The sequence below is a fragment of the Rhagoletis zephyria genome, unplaced genomic scaffold (assembly GCF_001687245.7).
Source record: "Rhagoletis zephyria isolate East Lansing unplaced genomic scaffold, Rhagoletis_zephyria_1.1 Rzeph_scaffold_13784, whole genome shotgun sequence".
Classification (NCBI taxonomy): Eukaryota; Metazoa; Arthropoda; class Insecta; order Diptera; family Tephritidae; genus Rhagoletis; species Rhagoletis zephyria.
Window position 1 is genome coordinate 1 of NW_016170855.1, and position 15250 is coordinate 15250.

Genomic DNA, 15250 nt, shown 5'->3' on the forward strand with positions numbered 1-15250 from the left:
AGTAGTAGAGTTTATTGGAGGATTGACCAGTAAATAAATTCAAAATTTTGCTTGAAAAAGTTTGTTGTACAAAAATAATAGAGAAATGTTTGGAGAACTTTTTGTTATACTATTTTTTGGTGAATAAAAAAATGTTGCCTTAATTGAATTGAAAGAGCTTTATTGTGGTTTATTAGTTTTACAGAAAAAATCTGTCGAGACTTGCAGTGCTAATAGTGAGCAGAGATAGCCAAAGTACCACATATCATGAAAGCGTCGAAATAATTTCTTTGGCTATCTGAAATTAAACGTTCTAACCTTAGATGCCCTCGTGGCTATTTTGCAGTAAGGTTTTCAAAATGATTTTAAGTTCACTCAATGAAATGTTTTGATTTTCCGCTACGTGAATTAAAAGATGTATAGTACCATACTTCAATGTGTTAAATTACCATTGAAAGTGTTTATGGCGAAGACTACAGCCCAGTTTTTCGAAAAAATTTCAAGCATTATAATCCCTGAATAAAAAGCACATACATAACCTAATAAAATTCCATGAACTCTAACTAAAAAGTGAAAATAAAATTACGGTTCACAATTTGGTCTTAACCTTTAGTTCACTAGAGTAAAAGTCCACAATAAGCATTTCAAATTCAATTCAACTTATAAAACTAATTGCTGGGTAAAATGTTGACCTGGGAGGACCTGGGTTCGATCCCCGGTCCGAGCAATATATAAAATAGAAAAAGTGATTTCTAACCGCTGCCGCCCCTCGGCAGACAATAACAAACGGCTGAGTGTATTTCTGCCTGAGAAAATATAAACCATAAAAGCCATCTGCCTTTCGGAGGCGGCGTAAAATTGTAGGTTTCTCCATTTGTGTTATATGAAGCAGCAGGATGCATGGATGGATGAATGCATATGCCCTAGTTGAAATTAATAAATAAATAAATGCGATGACCCAACTTTATTATGTTAGCAGGTATCTTCAGTCTAATTTATATTTCAAATGTATGTATGTACAATAGGGTGGTCCAAAAGTTTTATCCCAGCCATCCCCCAGAACTGAAAAGTATCGAAAATAATAATACCCGAGTTTTCTTATTTTTAGATCGATTAATATTTAACCGTGCCGCCGAGGCTTTGAAGTTTCCATATTGCTATAAATAAGTCAAATGCAAATATTTGTTATCTAATAGGATTATTTCACTTCGAAGATCTTCAAAACATAACACTTTGATATATATGTGACTTCGAACCTTTACTAACCACTTTTTATAACCGATAAACTTATCTCTTATATAACAAGTAATTTTCAGCAAAAAAAAACCGACTTCAATTCTCATATAAAAAAATATATATATATATATATCTCACGATCCAAAGATCGGATCTAAACCACATTAGTAAGGGACCACCTCTGGGACACTACCTTTCCGATGCAATCGGTATCGAAATCGGTTGACGTGGTGCAAAGTTATGCGGTAACATACATAAAAAAAATATATATTCCGGCGAACTGATAACCTCCTCCTTTTTTGGAAGTCGGTTAAAAAAATATGTAATTTTTGCGATCATCACGCGCATTACGAAAAAATTATTAGTAAAATTTTAATGCCAAATATGCATCATAATTTTATTTTTCTGAAGCGAAATATTCTTAAAAGATCAAAAAATATTTATTTTTAACGACTATATAGCAATTTCTCAAAAAATGTATTTTCCCCAATGTAAAATATATGGAAAACTTGAAGCCCGCCGACACGGTGAAAAATTAACCGATTTAAAATTAAAAAATACGGGTCTCTTTGTTTTCGATATTCTTCAATCCGGGGGGCTGGCAGCGGTAAAATTCCAAAAAGTATATATATACAATATAGATTAGATGAGTTGATCGATTTTATTAAGTTAAAAAATTTACAAAGTTACTAAAATAAAAGCTTCGCATTGAAAAGTTCTAAAATTGTATGAAAAGTTTATTAATCAGGGAACTTGCTTTTCTTCTTCGTTTTATATGCATCCCATTTACGTAATACTGCGCGAATGTATTTTAAATCTCTCGACATTGGTTTTAAATGTACATACATACATCCATACATACCTTACATTGAATTTGTACAATCTCATCGACGACCGATTATTGCAGCATTATTCGATTAGACCAAATCTAAAGGAATATTAGGGATTAAGTCAAATAAAAACATGGACTGAATTATTAGACTGTTAAATAAATTGACTAAGACCATTTGGAGTATAAATCTTTAATTTTTAATTGAATTTTTTTTTTTTGATAATAATTTTAATTGAAATTAATAAGAAAAACGCCACCGCACAGGTAATGTTTTTATGACAAATTATCATTATCATACATATTTCGCCAATCGGTGTTGTTTAACCGATGACCGTTTATAAATACATTTCATTAAATAAATACATATCATTGATATTTGTATAAAAATTCATTGTGGTTTTTATTTTTGAGCAGACCTGTTTTTTTATGAACATCGAACTACAAGTTAGCCAACGTCAAAAACAATATAACTTAGCCGTTGCCGTGATGCGTCAATAGTTATCGAAATTGACAACGGTGATGCCATTAGGAGTGGTCAATATTATTCGTGTCGAGAACGACAACCATAATAAGGGTGATTACGAAAGTATTTACTTTTTTGCAAAAGCATTAAAGGAACATTTTATTGGTTTGTATTAGGCTATGTTATGCTGGCTGACGATAAGAGGTCTCACATAGACGAATGTAACGTCCATAGCGTTGCCAGATGCGTTTACGACCCTCGATCTAAAAAATGTGGTGTGTGGAGAATTTTAACGTTTAATTTTCATAAATTTCACAACCGCATTTATTTTGTAAAACACTTAACAGAAAGCTTCGAAACCGCTTTGTTCTATTCTATTTGAAAATCACAGTGGAATTTCAATGAACCTCATCTCAAGTATTTTATAGATCAATTTAAATGCTAAAGTAATAAAAAAAACCGAATGAGTGAATGGATGCTGAGGCACTTAAGGAGCAAGTTAGTATCGTTTCCTTATTCTACAAAGGAACGAAAATATTAGATATGGTCTGTCTCTGTAAATATGTGACGTATACTTTTATTCCACTTCAACATCGTTCTGCATATACATAGATATGTATTGAACAATCCTGGGGTCTAAACAGCAAATTCTTTTCAAAAAATAACCTACAATGATACAGAAGAGGAGGCAATTTCGGCTCAAGCTAGTCTCAATTTCAGCGTCTGATCACTCGATATCCTGAAAAACGACTATTCGAGTGGAGGAAGACTGAAACTTCTAATATATGTAACTCCATAGAAAGCTAGAAGCATCTAAAAAATTTTCAAGATTAATATTCTGCTTGACTATCTGAGAGTAAAACTATACATAAAGATGCTAATGTTCCGAGAACTATTTAACTAGTTTCTTGAATTACGAAATTGATTTAACGAAATACATCGGCAGGGCCCTGCATTGACATAGCAAGAGAAATTAATAATTTACGACACATGTTCACAAAATTTTTCTATAAATATTTGCACACACTCACTTACATAATTATAAGAAACATTCAAACATATTCTTCTGCCATTGTGTAGAAGAGTCAAACCCGCACCTGCCTTTCGCCATCCATTTTTTTATTCAAAACTACCAGTTATCAATGTTTAATTGTTAATTGCTACTTCTACGAGTACATAACTAAGTGCTGATGCACGTTGCTAACATTTATAACATCTATGTATGTATGTATAATAAAGCCAGAACCGAAATGGCAGCAGCAGTTTCTCGAGCAATCAATATCGCTCCACCGCTGCTCGTCGAAGTTGAAAATTATCGCCGCACACAGCCCAACATTGCCTGAGAATGTTGACCATAAATTGCGCACTGCACCATTACCCACATCGGCCAGCCACTATTTCGGCTTTAATCTGTGGCGTCTTTAGTGCATTTGCCAGCCAGTGGTTGTCGCGGCCAACTTGCAGCTATGAATTCTAGATTTAGTCACGTAAAATGGCACACCACTGAGTTCGTTTCCAAGTACTTGCTATAAAAGCAAAATTAAAACAATGACGCCACATTAGTTTACCATTTGTCGCACCAAAACCACGCATTAGAATACTTTCAAAACAAAATCGCAAACTAGAATACTCACAAAAACGCAAAATCCATCAAACAAAAATGTTTCGCTTCACGGTTTGCTTCGCAGTCATGGCCGCATGTTTGTGCACGTCCGCGTGGGCTTCGGGTTACGGCGCTCCAGCGCCATTATATGGTGCTGGTGCTGGTGCTGGTGGTAGTGGCAGTGGCACTTCAGGTGCCCAAGTCATTTCACTACCCGCGAATGTGGAAGCTCAGGCTGCCGCACTGACGAATGCCGCTGGCGCCAAGGCAACCGCTGCCAAAATCAACGCTCTCAAATGGGATCTGCTCAACTTGTACGGCTATGAAATTGGCTACCCATTGTTGGTTAAGAAATACGGACCTCTATCCTCGTTGTATTCGGCTTCGCTGCCCCCACGCAGTTTTGTTGGAAAAATCGACCCTGGTAAGTAACTCAGATCAGATCAAGAAGCCTTCTGGCTAAAGAAGGGATCACATGATTTGTACAAATTTCTAGACAACAACACACTGTGACTGACAAAATGTACAAATGTACAAATCGTGTAATCCCTGCTTAAGGTTTCCTATTCCATTCGATATTCAATTATAATACATTTAGTATTACTCTTGTACTAATTATAAAAATTTTCTGGTTTCTTACAGCTTTCCTTAAAGATTCCTATGGCAAAATCAAGTATGTCGGCGAAAGTACGGTCGGTGTTGCGGCGATCTAAAATGGCATAAGCCGCAATTTTAGTTGTACACATTTCAATGGAAGCCTTAACTCTACGAGTACCTTGAAAATAAAATTAATTTTTTAAGTTGAAAAATTCGACTGTATTTCATTTAATTTGCTAGTTGCTTAAACAAGTTCGAAATTATAGTTGAGAAAGTATGGCACATTGCAAATTCCAAAGGTTTTGTTACGATCATGCCATAGATACTTATTACGTGAAATGATTGCGATTTCATTCAGCAAAATGGAATACAACCTTTAAGAAGCAATGTTTTTCAATCGGCAAACTGTATTACTCTTCAGAAGATTTCAAAGAATAATACACAGTTGTTTATTCGACAACTTTTTAATACTAACCATTTTTAAACGTCCCCTATTGCAATCTTTGGAGTTGTTGGGGACCAATGAAAAATAGTTAATATTAAAGAATCATTAAATAAACAATTGGGTGTCATTCCTAGCAGTCTCCTGAAGGGATGCTTTTTGGACCACCTTAATGTACATAGCGAGACGAGCAGTAACAAATCAGTTATTCAAATCGTTTATTTGTTGAGCAATAAGTTTTTGATCCTAGCGTCCTTTCACCGCAGATGGACCCGGGTTGGTTGGTTTATAGTAGCGTCGCCTAAGTAATGTAGAGCTAGATAGCGTGATAGCTGAAGCCCTTGATGTTAGCCAACTATTGTTATGAACTGATGTCGTGTTAAAACCATTTGGATTTGCCGACGAATCTTACCTGATTAGTGCTGGATACTCGCAGAGGTCGTAGAGGATCGATCGTTTCCCTGTTACCCTCGAGATTGCAACTGAAGGATCGTTAATATATTGCATGGTTGTGCCGATTAAGCCTTGTCTTCATCATAAGGACAATGTTCGGTTCATAGCAATTCGGCAACTATTCGTTTGCATTGCAGAATAGTGAGATGTCTACCGACGTGGTTGTTTAGTTCAAGGATGTCTCTCAGTCCCTCATTGTTTTGGAGTTTATCATGGGTGAGGCCTGCGACAAGAATGTGGCTCAAATGGAGCCAAGCTGACAACTTTGTTTTAACCGATTTTTACCATTTTTTGAATCTTTAGGTTCAGTAAAGTTCTATGAGAAGATCTCTCAACATATTTGAGTTGGCATTGACGCCGAAATGACTACCAAAATAAGACCTTTTTCTCATTGATTGGCGCTGTAACCGCTTAAGCGATATTGGTCGAGTTCAACATAGCACGCCAGCCGTTTCACTTCTTTGCGAAGCAACAGCAAGTCCATCTCCACCTGATCTTTCAAACTCATAGAAGGCTTTACTTCCTCTACCTCTGGCCTATTTGTACATAATTACATATACCAGTGTCTGCATTATCCACTCTTTCTGGCTTTGTTGCTTATATCGGATATTGTTGATATAGATTTAGAAAGCGTTCTTCTTAGCTTAACTTAAATGAATACCATCGTCTGCCGAGCGCTCTCATAGATACGGCTGACAAAATGTCTGTGGAACAGCGTTTGTCTTCGACAGAGAAGTGACTCAATGACTTCAACTCACTTTTATGATTCAGTTCATTGAACTCATTTGAATGTTACACTCCTTTGTCTCATAGACTATTATTGTATGTAACTTGTGAGCGTTATGGCGCAGTGAAATGAAATCTTTTTCATACTTACCAGAAATGAGCGATACCAAAGGGATGAGACACGGGGCATCAACTGAGTTAATGAGTTCCAGTTCACCGGTGGGATGCCATTCAATAACTCAACTCTGAGGTGAGTTACCCACCTGTATGACAAAAATGCTCTTTGTCGCCTTCGGATTCCCACTGAAAAAGTTCGTTTAAACCAAGTTAAAGACTACATAGCTGTTAGTTTAAATGTTTAGTTGCTAAATGATGATCTACAAAGATGCCTCAATTCGATTAGCAGGAAATGAATTGGCCAAATTTAAACTTTCTTTATTTAATTTATTTAATTTATGCATTCATTTTATTCATTTCATTAAATTATATAAGTAAGTGGTTCATATGTGTATGTATGTATGTAATGTACTGTATTACTAAAGCATTTCAATATAAATACAATATCATTATTAGTAAATAAGTATTATAAAATCATGAACGAAATGAAATTACTTGCATTTTTTGCGCTAAGCGTGAGTCTATTGCATAATAAGTTTTTATATATTTTTTCAATAATATAGATGTTTTTCTTTAAAAAAAGTAAATTCATTAGTAGATACTTCTATGTGGTGATACTTTGCATTATGTATTTATGTAAGCATGTGTTTGAGTAAGGGAGGTGCCTATGAAAATTCAATGGCGCATTAAAAACGAGATGAAAGCTCAATGTATTGAATGCGAAAGTTCGTAAAACGTCGAAAGTTTAGAAAGATTTAAGCGCATTAATTACAAATGAATTTCGGTCGAATCAAACGCTCAGCTTCTGCTAAAACTGCAACTACATAAAATCCGATAAGTGAATTTCAACGAAATTTGCAAATTTTGGTTTTCTTAAATTTCGTTCGTTTTTTATTTTTCAAATACATTTTACAATGTTTGTCGTTATTCTGAGAAATAACCGCAATGTTCGTTAGTTGTAGTTGTAGACTTCATTATTATGTTTCATAGAAAACTCGGTTACCTACAAATTTCGAAAGATCGCTGATGCAAAAACTGGTTTCTAGAATTGTTCAAAAAAACTCTCGCATTTTGCGGATTTGCGTGCGCGCGCTCTCTCTCTCTCGTATTAATGGGATAGCTTAAATTTATTTTAGAAAAATGTCAATTATATTCTATATATCTTTAATGTTTTTTTTTTGGGGTTTTAATATTCTTTTAACAAAAAAGTTGACTGGTAACAAAAATTAATTGTAAATTAAATAGGACATAGTTTAGTTTAGATGGTTTATTTGTTGTTCATTTGTTTAATTTAAAAATACATAAACGGCTGCGTTGTGGGAGTTTCTGCGAACTTCGCTCATTAGAAAGTTCGCGCTTGAAAACCGAAGCAGTTGTCGTGGTTGTTGTTGGTCTCATTTTTTTTTTTTTTTTGTATTTTTTCTCCCTTTCATTCCAATGCAGTTGTTTGCTATATAGTTGTTGTTGTTGTTGCCGGGATTTCCGTTACTTCATAATCTTTAAATTACAATAAAAATGTGTTCAGTTGTTTTTGCAACTGTTGTGAATTATTTATTCGGTGATCGTTCTTGTTGTCTCCTGAATGTAAACCTGGGAGCCGGGAATTGTGGAGGTGGTGACGAATGTGCGGTGCTTGGCGCGGATCATGTTCAAGTTGGTCTCGGCACATTCGGCACGATCTTCGGCAGCTTCAAGTTCACGCTGGAAACGGCGGACGCGGGTCACGGACTGTTGAGACATACCCTCCTGTAGAGGATAGACGAGACAAGTGAGCAAGTTATTAAGGGTCTTCAACTATCTGCAGTTGAGAGTACAAAAAACAGGTAGTGTTGGAAATGGAGATTTTTGGATATTAGAAGAGAATAAAGCTTTACGAAGAAGATAATAGGGCGTACCATCAAATCTAAGGCTACAGCGTAAAAAGTTTAAATTAACATATTTTTTTTTTTTGGTTTTAATAAGAAACACCAGTTATACATATACGCGTTACGAGATAAACAACACCATGATCAAAGATTATAGATAACAAAGAAGCTGGAGCTCTTGTTCGGCTCGGGTCCAGTGGAATTTTAGGGTAGTGAAAAAGGCCAGCCGAACTTTTGGCGTGGTTACTTAGCTCCTAACGCAATACTTGAAAAGAAGACTTCTAAGGAAGCATAATAAATATGAAATATTTCCCGTTGGGTATAAATACTGTTAGCGTACTTTTCAACTATGTGTATTTATGAAGCAGAATGTAGACTCCACGCCTCAACGCCTCCAAAGATACAAAAATATGCAAAAATAAAGCAAGTATAGAAAAACGCAAGCATAAACGTTTATTTTATTAAGCTTTCTTCTCATAACTCCTCATATCCATTCCAACAATACCCTATTTCCATAATCTTTATTTAACCACAACAGTGTAGGAGCACGTTACCTGTTCGGACAGCTGGCGCTTGAACAAGTTAACCTTGGCGGTAGACTTGTCCAAAGCTTCCTGCAACAAGATGATGTTCTTCTGATCTTCCTCGCATTGTACCAATACTTCCTTGACAGTGCGCTCCTTCTTTCTCAAGATCTTGATGGTTTCGGCGTGTCTCCTCTTCTCTTCCTCCAACTCCAATTCCAAATCGCGGACGCGGGCTTCCAATTTGCTGATGATGCGCTTGCTGCCAGCAACAGCGTTAATCTCAACCTCTTCCAGACGGATGGCCAAGTTCTGCGTGTAGGATATTAGAATTAATAACATTCGGTCCAAACAATGGGTTTTTAATGCCAAAGACTTACCTTGACTTCAACTTCCAGCGACTTCTTGATGGTTTCCAATTTGACAATGCGCTCCTGTTCTTCATGCACTTGCTCAATTGTGTGCTTGAGTTCAACCTGGAATTTGAGTGTACATTTTTACATTTTATGTATTTTCATCGAACTAAATTCGAATGCATAGCAAATTTGACCAATCGTCTTACCTGAACCTTCTGGTAGCGTTCGTCGCTAATTCTCAATTCCTTGGTGACTTCCTCGTAATCAGCGGCGACAACCGACAATTCTTGTTCCAACTTCGACTTCAACGACACCAAGTTGACGTTAACGATGCTCAGTTCATTGATGCGGGTCTGCGCCTCCTCGTACTGCAATTCAACCGTGCGCTTAGCACGTGTAGCGCTGTCCAAATGCGAGCGGACTTCTTCCAGTTCACCGTTGAGTGCAGCCAAGCGGCGCTGAGCCACATTGTACTGATCCAAAGTGGCCTGCAACTGGCGTTGAATATCCTCGTAGTGGGCCTGCAATTCGGTCAATTGCAATGACTGCTTCTTGATAACCTTTTGCAAATCGATGTTGGTCTTATTGGCCACATCCAAGGACATCTCCAGTTCGGTGATTTGCACCTGCAACTTCTTCTTGATGCGTTGAACTTCGGTCTTCAAGCGGGTCTCGGCTTCAACGACGCGAGCATTCAATTGTTCGATTTCGATGGCAGTTTGCTTGCTGAGAAGAGAGTAAATACAAGTTGTATTTTAGAAAAAGTGTTGCCGCAGGTCAGTCAAATATTTATTTTGAAAATAATACCGTCATTGTGATTTGGAGATTATTTCTTCGCATAAAAATTACCTCATTTTTATTTTGATCTGTATTATATAGGGAAACGGAGGCCCGCTCAGTGGATTTGTGCTTTGTCATTTTGTCAAGACCACCTGCTTGCTTTATATGTATATGAAGGTAGTGGTTACCAGTGGCAATGTGGTGAAAGCAGCTATAGAATTTGGCAAGAAACTATATCTAACTATAAAATATATGTATGTTTGAACCACATTTGGCTATCGCCCTTATATACAATATCCCCTGTACTATGTGGGTAGATGTGTAACTGGGAACAGTTTCCCCACAGACAGAGGTGTGGTAGTCCCCTCTTTCAAAAAAGAAAATAATATTGAATAACTGCCATATCTGTTCACAACATAGCACTTGGAATCGAGCATAAAGCTATCCTCCAAAATGCCTTTCGCGCGTTGGACATTTTCATATAAAATTTTCGCAAGATAGCTGAAGTCTATAACGTTTACGCATAGTGGATGACAAAGTGGCTCGGTCAAAGTTCACAAAAGTCCCAATCAACTGCGAACACAAAGGTTTCCCACGTAGACATCGAACTTGTCACAATTTCGCGAATTCCACCCATTGATAGGCTTTTACGTGAATGCCATTGCAAGTGATTGTTCGTATGCATCATCAATCTAAATTTAGCCAGCTGTACAAAAGCTTCACAGTTTCGTCAAAAAAAAAAGAGGAATATTATGTAATTCTATTGTAATGTTTCTTTATTTAGGGTTTGATGTCGATTTGATATTATTATCGGGTTTGTTTGCTCAGTGTGACTCAGCGAGTAGGAATGGCTGATGTTGGCGAATTTGGCAGCGTTGTACAGGTGATTGCGCCACGGTATGTAGATATTTGGGTCAGCATAGTGTCGAGTCGACGATGATGATGACTACATAGTTTGTAGTATACAAAGTGGGTACTAATTTGGGATTTTATAAATGGGGAATGATGTGTTCGCATAGCGGGCCGTAAAATGGAACGACTAAAGGACATTGTGATACCGCAGATAAGATCTGTCATTTAATATTTAATGAGTAAGAACATATGTGACTAACCTCGATGAAAGAGTATTCCGGATTAAGTCTCTATGGGGTACAATTGGGGGCATTAATTATTCTCAACTAATTTCCTATGTTTACTATTGGAGATCAATTACTTAGTCTCGACTCATTGCTTATGGCCACAATTAGAGTTCAATTAGTCACCGACTCATCCCTAATGGGTACAATGAACGACATGAATAATATTCGATGAGTCTCAGTGAAAATAGCCCAGCAAATTTGTCTACAATATTTACAATATTTTTCATCATAGATATTTTTTGTTGATTTTTAATAAAACTATATATGGATCTACGACTAAAGCCACATAAATAAAAGTTTAAAATTTCGTACAGAATTTCCCAACAATTTTCAAAATTTTAAAAACTCGTCTTCGAAATTTCAAGTTTTAGGCCGTTTTGTAGTCCATAGAATTAAACAATTTCTTTCATATGGAAATTAGTTTCGTTTAACCGTTGGCTCAATTAGATAGTTGTTGCCTAAGGTTTTCATCATTATTATTTTTATTTTATTTGCATTTATTGCAGAATAATGCAATATTTATGTATGTAAGCATATAGACACATCATTCGGAAATTTAAATTTCATTAGGTTTTGTAATTTTTTATTAAATATTATTCAATACCCTCGACCAATGTGTTTGCCAGACGACTTCATTATTTCGCTTAGCGAGCGACTACGCTAAAATTATTTTTTTTTTTTTGGATTTTTGTAATGTTTTTGGTGCGCCTAAGTGCGTTTACTTATATCGTGCACTATACACTTAAACATACATCAGTATGTAGATATTTACGTATGTTTGCTTGTGGGTTGGAAGCTGTCATGAGGCATCTGCAGACGTTTAAAATGGGAAAAGTGTAGGTGAATTAGAAAAAAATAATAAAATAGCTTGTACTGCTGCTCTGCTGCAGCGAAGGCCGCACAAGTAATTTGACAAAATAAGTGGTTTTGCAAATGTGGCAAATACCTAAATATTTGTTAAAGTGATATTTAAAAAAAAAAACAAAATCTAGTTCGGGTTTCTGGGTTGGGGTTTGAAAGTTTTTGAGAGACAGGAAATTAATTTGCATACATGAATATGCCTATAATTTACAAAGTGGTCTAACTAAGTCAAATCATGCCTAAACACGTCTGTTATTCGTTCAACTTCATCATGATGCAATGCATTCAGTTACAAGTAACTGGCCGTTTAAGCGGAAGAGGTAGGAAATTACTTAGGGCCGGTTGTTCAATGTCTGGTTAATACAAATCGGAGATAGAAGCTCCGGTTAAATAGAACGACTGCTTTATCGATCACAGTTTATATGCATGATGTCGAAATCGTCGTTTAGCTGAGGGTAGTGAAAATCAGGCATTGAACAACCGGCCCTTAGATCACTTTCTAAATTATGGGCACAAATCATAAGTTTAGAAAGGTTTCAAAAGGTGCTAATCAATCACGTTTTTTAATAGCTTTGAATTTTGCTATGTGGATAAATACATAAATGTGATTTTGGAGCCGATTTCTCAAGTAGGTTTTAAAAATTATATATCTCCCTTTAAACATTTTTTTGTTATTATTAAAATATGCGTTTAAAGGGCAGATAAATTTTAAAACCTACTTGAGAAAGCGACCCTTAGGCTGTTTTTATAGTCTACTATAAACAGCTTACTGAGCTTCTTTACTTAAGTGACGAATGTATATGAACTCTTCATTGTGAAAACAGGCCTTATGCTGGATTTTCACTGAGCATTAAATTACAAATACCCATTTTGGGTTGCTAATATTAGTCATCAAGTCTGTTTTCATTGTCATTTCAATACCAATTGCAAATTCGGCGTTCTAGTTTTTTTTTTTTGTTTTACTGACGATGATTGACGGCTTGCAGCCAAAGTATTAATACTTAATGGTTTTTCTACAGAAATTTACATGTTCTTAAATAGGAGTTCTATGGTTTTGGTGTTCGGTTTCTCAGTCATAGTGTAAATTTTTTCTGGGCTCGAACCACGAAATATTGGAATTGTCAAACAGTTGCAAGCAATTCACTGACGGAGAATCTTGAACTTTGAACTGTTACATGAAAGCCGGTGAAGTTGACATTTATAAAAAGGAATGCGATTAAGTAATGAGTGTTATTACATACGCGAATGTTTTTTATTAAATATCTTTTAGGGCCGTTTTTCAAGTAGACATAGCTATTAAATTTAAAAGTTGCTTGCGAAAATGGCCCTTAGTCTGTCTATCAATCAGTATGTCTAAATTGATTTTCGCTAACATTTTTGGAGTTTAACTAAACATTTTTCCATCATTTTATTATTTCAAGATTTCTAAAGAGCGGGCAAAAGAAAAATCAGCTTCTTACGCTGCAGCAGTTTTGCTTTCCTCTTAATAAGTCGGAAACCCATTTTGTAAGAGTTCCGAAGTTATTGCATTCAATATACATTTATATCTGCTATAGATGCACTATAGCATGCATCCTTTGCCAAAATATACATACAAACATACATACATACAATATGAACATAAAAATAAGCCCACATTCGAATCATTTATCTATGTATGTACATTTATCATGCGAAGAAACCCCTTAGTTTGCCTCCATTCCCTCAACAAGTACCAACGTTTGTATGAGCGATTGCCACGCTCGAGTCTTCAGTACATTTACTTAAGCGATTAGCTTGCGACATTCCTGACCGCCTTCTTTCCCTTCTTCATCGCCCTGTAGCTTGTCTACCAGAACAGCCCATTTCCTCATACATACATCAAATAAAGCAGACATCTCAACGCTAGTTTCGCAAAAATTCTAGCGTTTATGAGCTACAGAACGCTTGTAAAAACCATTCGCATGAAATTATTTTTTCTTGCTATTATTTTTTTTTTGCTGTTTTTCTGTTGCAAAGCGAAATTCACATTCGGCTGATGCCAAAAATAATGCCAATGCAAACTCAGCAAACATTTTTTGCAATGAACGTTTCGCATTGTCAAAAAGTCGAAAAAGTAGCAAAAATATGTATGTAGTATGTACGTGAATAAATTTTGTTGCCTAAGCACAAAAGTGTGTTTTTTTCATTTTGCGCATTTTGGGCGAATAAATGAGTTAAATAGGCGAAAAAAAAAAATCTTAAGCGTTGAGGGAAAAAATATTGCGAAAATAAATACACAACAGCATTGAATTGAAAATTGAATTAGTTTAATTGAAAAACAGCAAGAAATTGTGTTTGTAAATATTTTAATGTATTTCTGTGTGTGTGTGTGTGTGTGTGTCTTGTGTACGGCTGCGTCCCAAAAGGTATTTCATGCATTTGAATGTTAAATAACTCGAAGGTATGCGCGCATATCGCACGAGGATGGATCGGCCGGTTGCGGGTGCAAATGGGTCATGCAAATGTTATGTTGTGTACCACCTCGACATGTTTAACTTATGAGACTTTATGTATTTTGCAAATTGATGTACTAAAAATTGCATGAGTGCAGAATGCTTGGGCAATGAGTTAGAAGAAAACCAATGGAATAAGAATCTAAACAGGTGACAACAGCTAGGAAAGGCCGCACCTACTACCCAAACTCTACCGTGCTCTATGCCTTAGATCAATCTCAGCCAAAACAAGCGCGACTCGCTTTCAACACTTTTTCTTGACTGCTAAGCCGACTAACTTTACCACGTTAACAAATATGTCGAATAGTTTTTTGTTTTAATTTTGTCTACCACCCTTTGTTCGTCTCGAACGTTTGTCCGACGTCTGTATGTCCGACTATCCCATTACTGCCAATATACATAACTATAGTCCTTTAATTTGGGATGCGTGCGCATCACCTTACGACATATCCAACACTTATCATCTATGCCGCACCTGGAATCTGCGTAAAATTCCACTGTCTTCTGGTTGAGCGTCGACAGCTGACGCTTGACATTGTACAACGACGAGGAGACACGGTGGTCCAACTTATCGACGAGGCGCTCATCCATCAATTCCAAATGATAGCCATGCGAAGAGATGCGACCCTCCGGCGAACCGGACCGTGCGCGGCTTGCAGCGCGGCTAGACCTTATTAGGGTTTGGGCTAGGAAGTCCTCCTCTTCGCGCTTGGCGCTCTTGATGTTGCGCTCCGATTCGGAGATGAGCGCCTGGGCGATGGCAGTGGCGGATTTGCCGCGAATCGAACGCTTGAATTCGTCCG

At 36.6% G+C, this 15250-nt stretch overlaps 2 protein-coding genes across 2 annotated transcripts; one reads left to right on the plus strand and one right to left on the minus strand.

The window, feature by feature from the left end:
- The first annotated feature begins 4170 nt into the window (after positions 1–4170).
- LOC108378302 (chorion protein S16-like) lies at positions 4171–4826 on the plus strand. The gene is made up of 2 exons (XM_017634590.1): positions 4171–4537; positions 4756–4826. Exons 1-2 carry the CDS (start codon positions 4171–4173, stop codon positions 4824–4826), a joined length of 438 nt encoding a protein of 145 aa, XP_017490079.1.
- A 2803-nt stretch (positions 4827–7629) lies between these two features.
- LOC108378301 (paramyosin, short form) lies at positions 7630–15245 on the minus strand (the record flags this gene model as incomplete). Its single annotated transcript, XM_017634589.1, has 5 exons — positions 7630–8194; positions 8868–9149; positions 9218–9313; positions 9400–9919; positions 14923–15245. Coding segments are annotated over 5 exons (1416 nt in total), but the record flags the coding sequence as incomplete, so codon positions are not given.
- Positions 15246–15250: the final 5 nt, after the last annotated feature.

What these genes read in the sequence shown, in the direction of transcription:
- LOC108378302 (XM_017634590.1), top strand. Translation starts at nt 4,171, where the DNA reads ATGTTTCGCTTCACGGTTTGCTTCGCAGTCATGGCCGCATGTTTGTGC. An exon ending in TGTTGGAAAAATCGACCCTG is followed by an intron (nt 4,538 to 4,755) that starts GTAAGTAACTCA and finishes GGTTTCTTACAG; the next exon opens with CTTTCCTTAAAGATTCCTAT.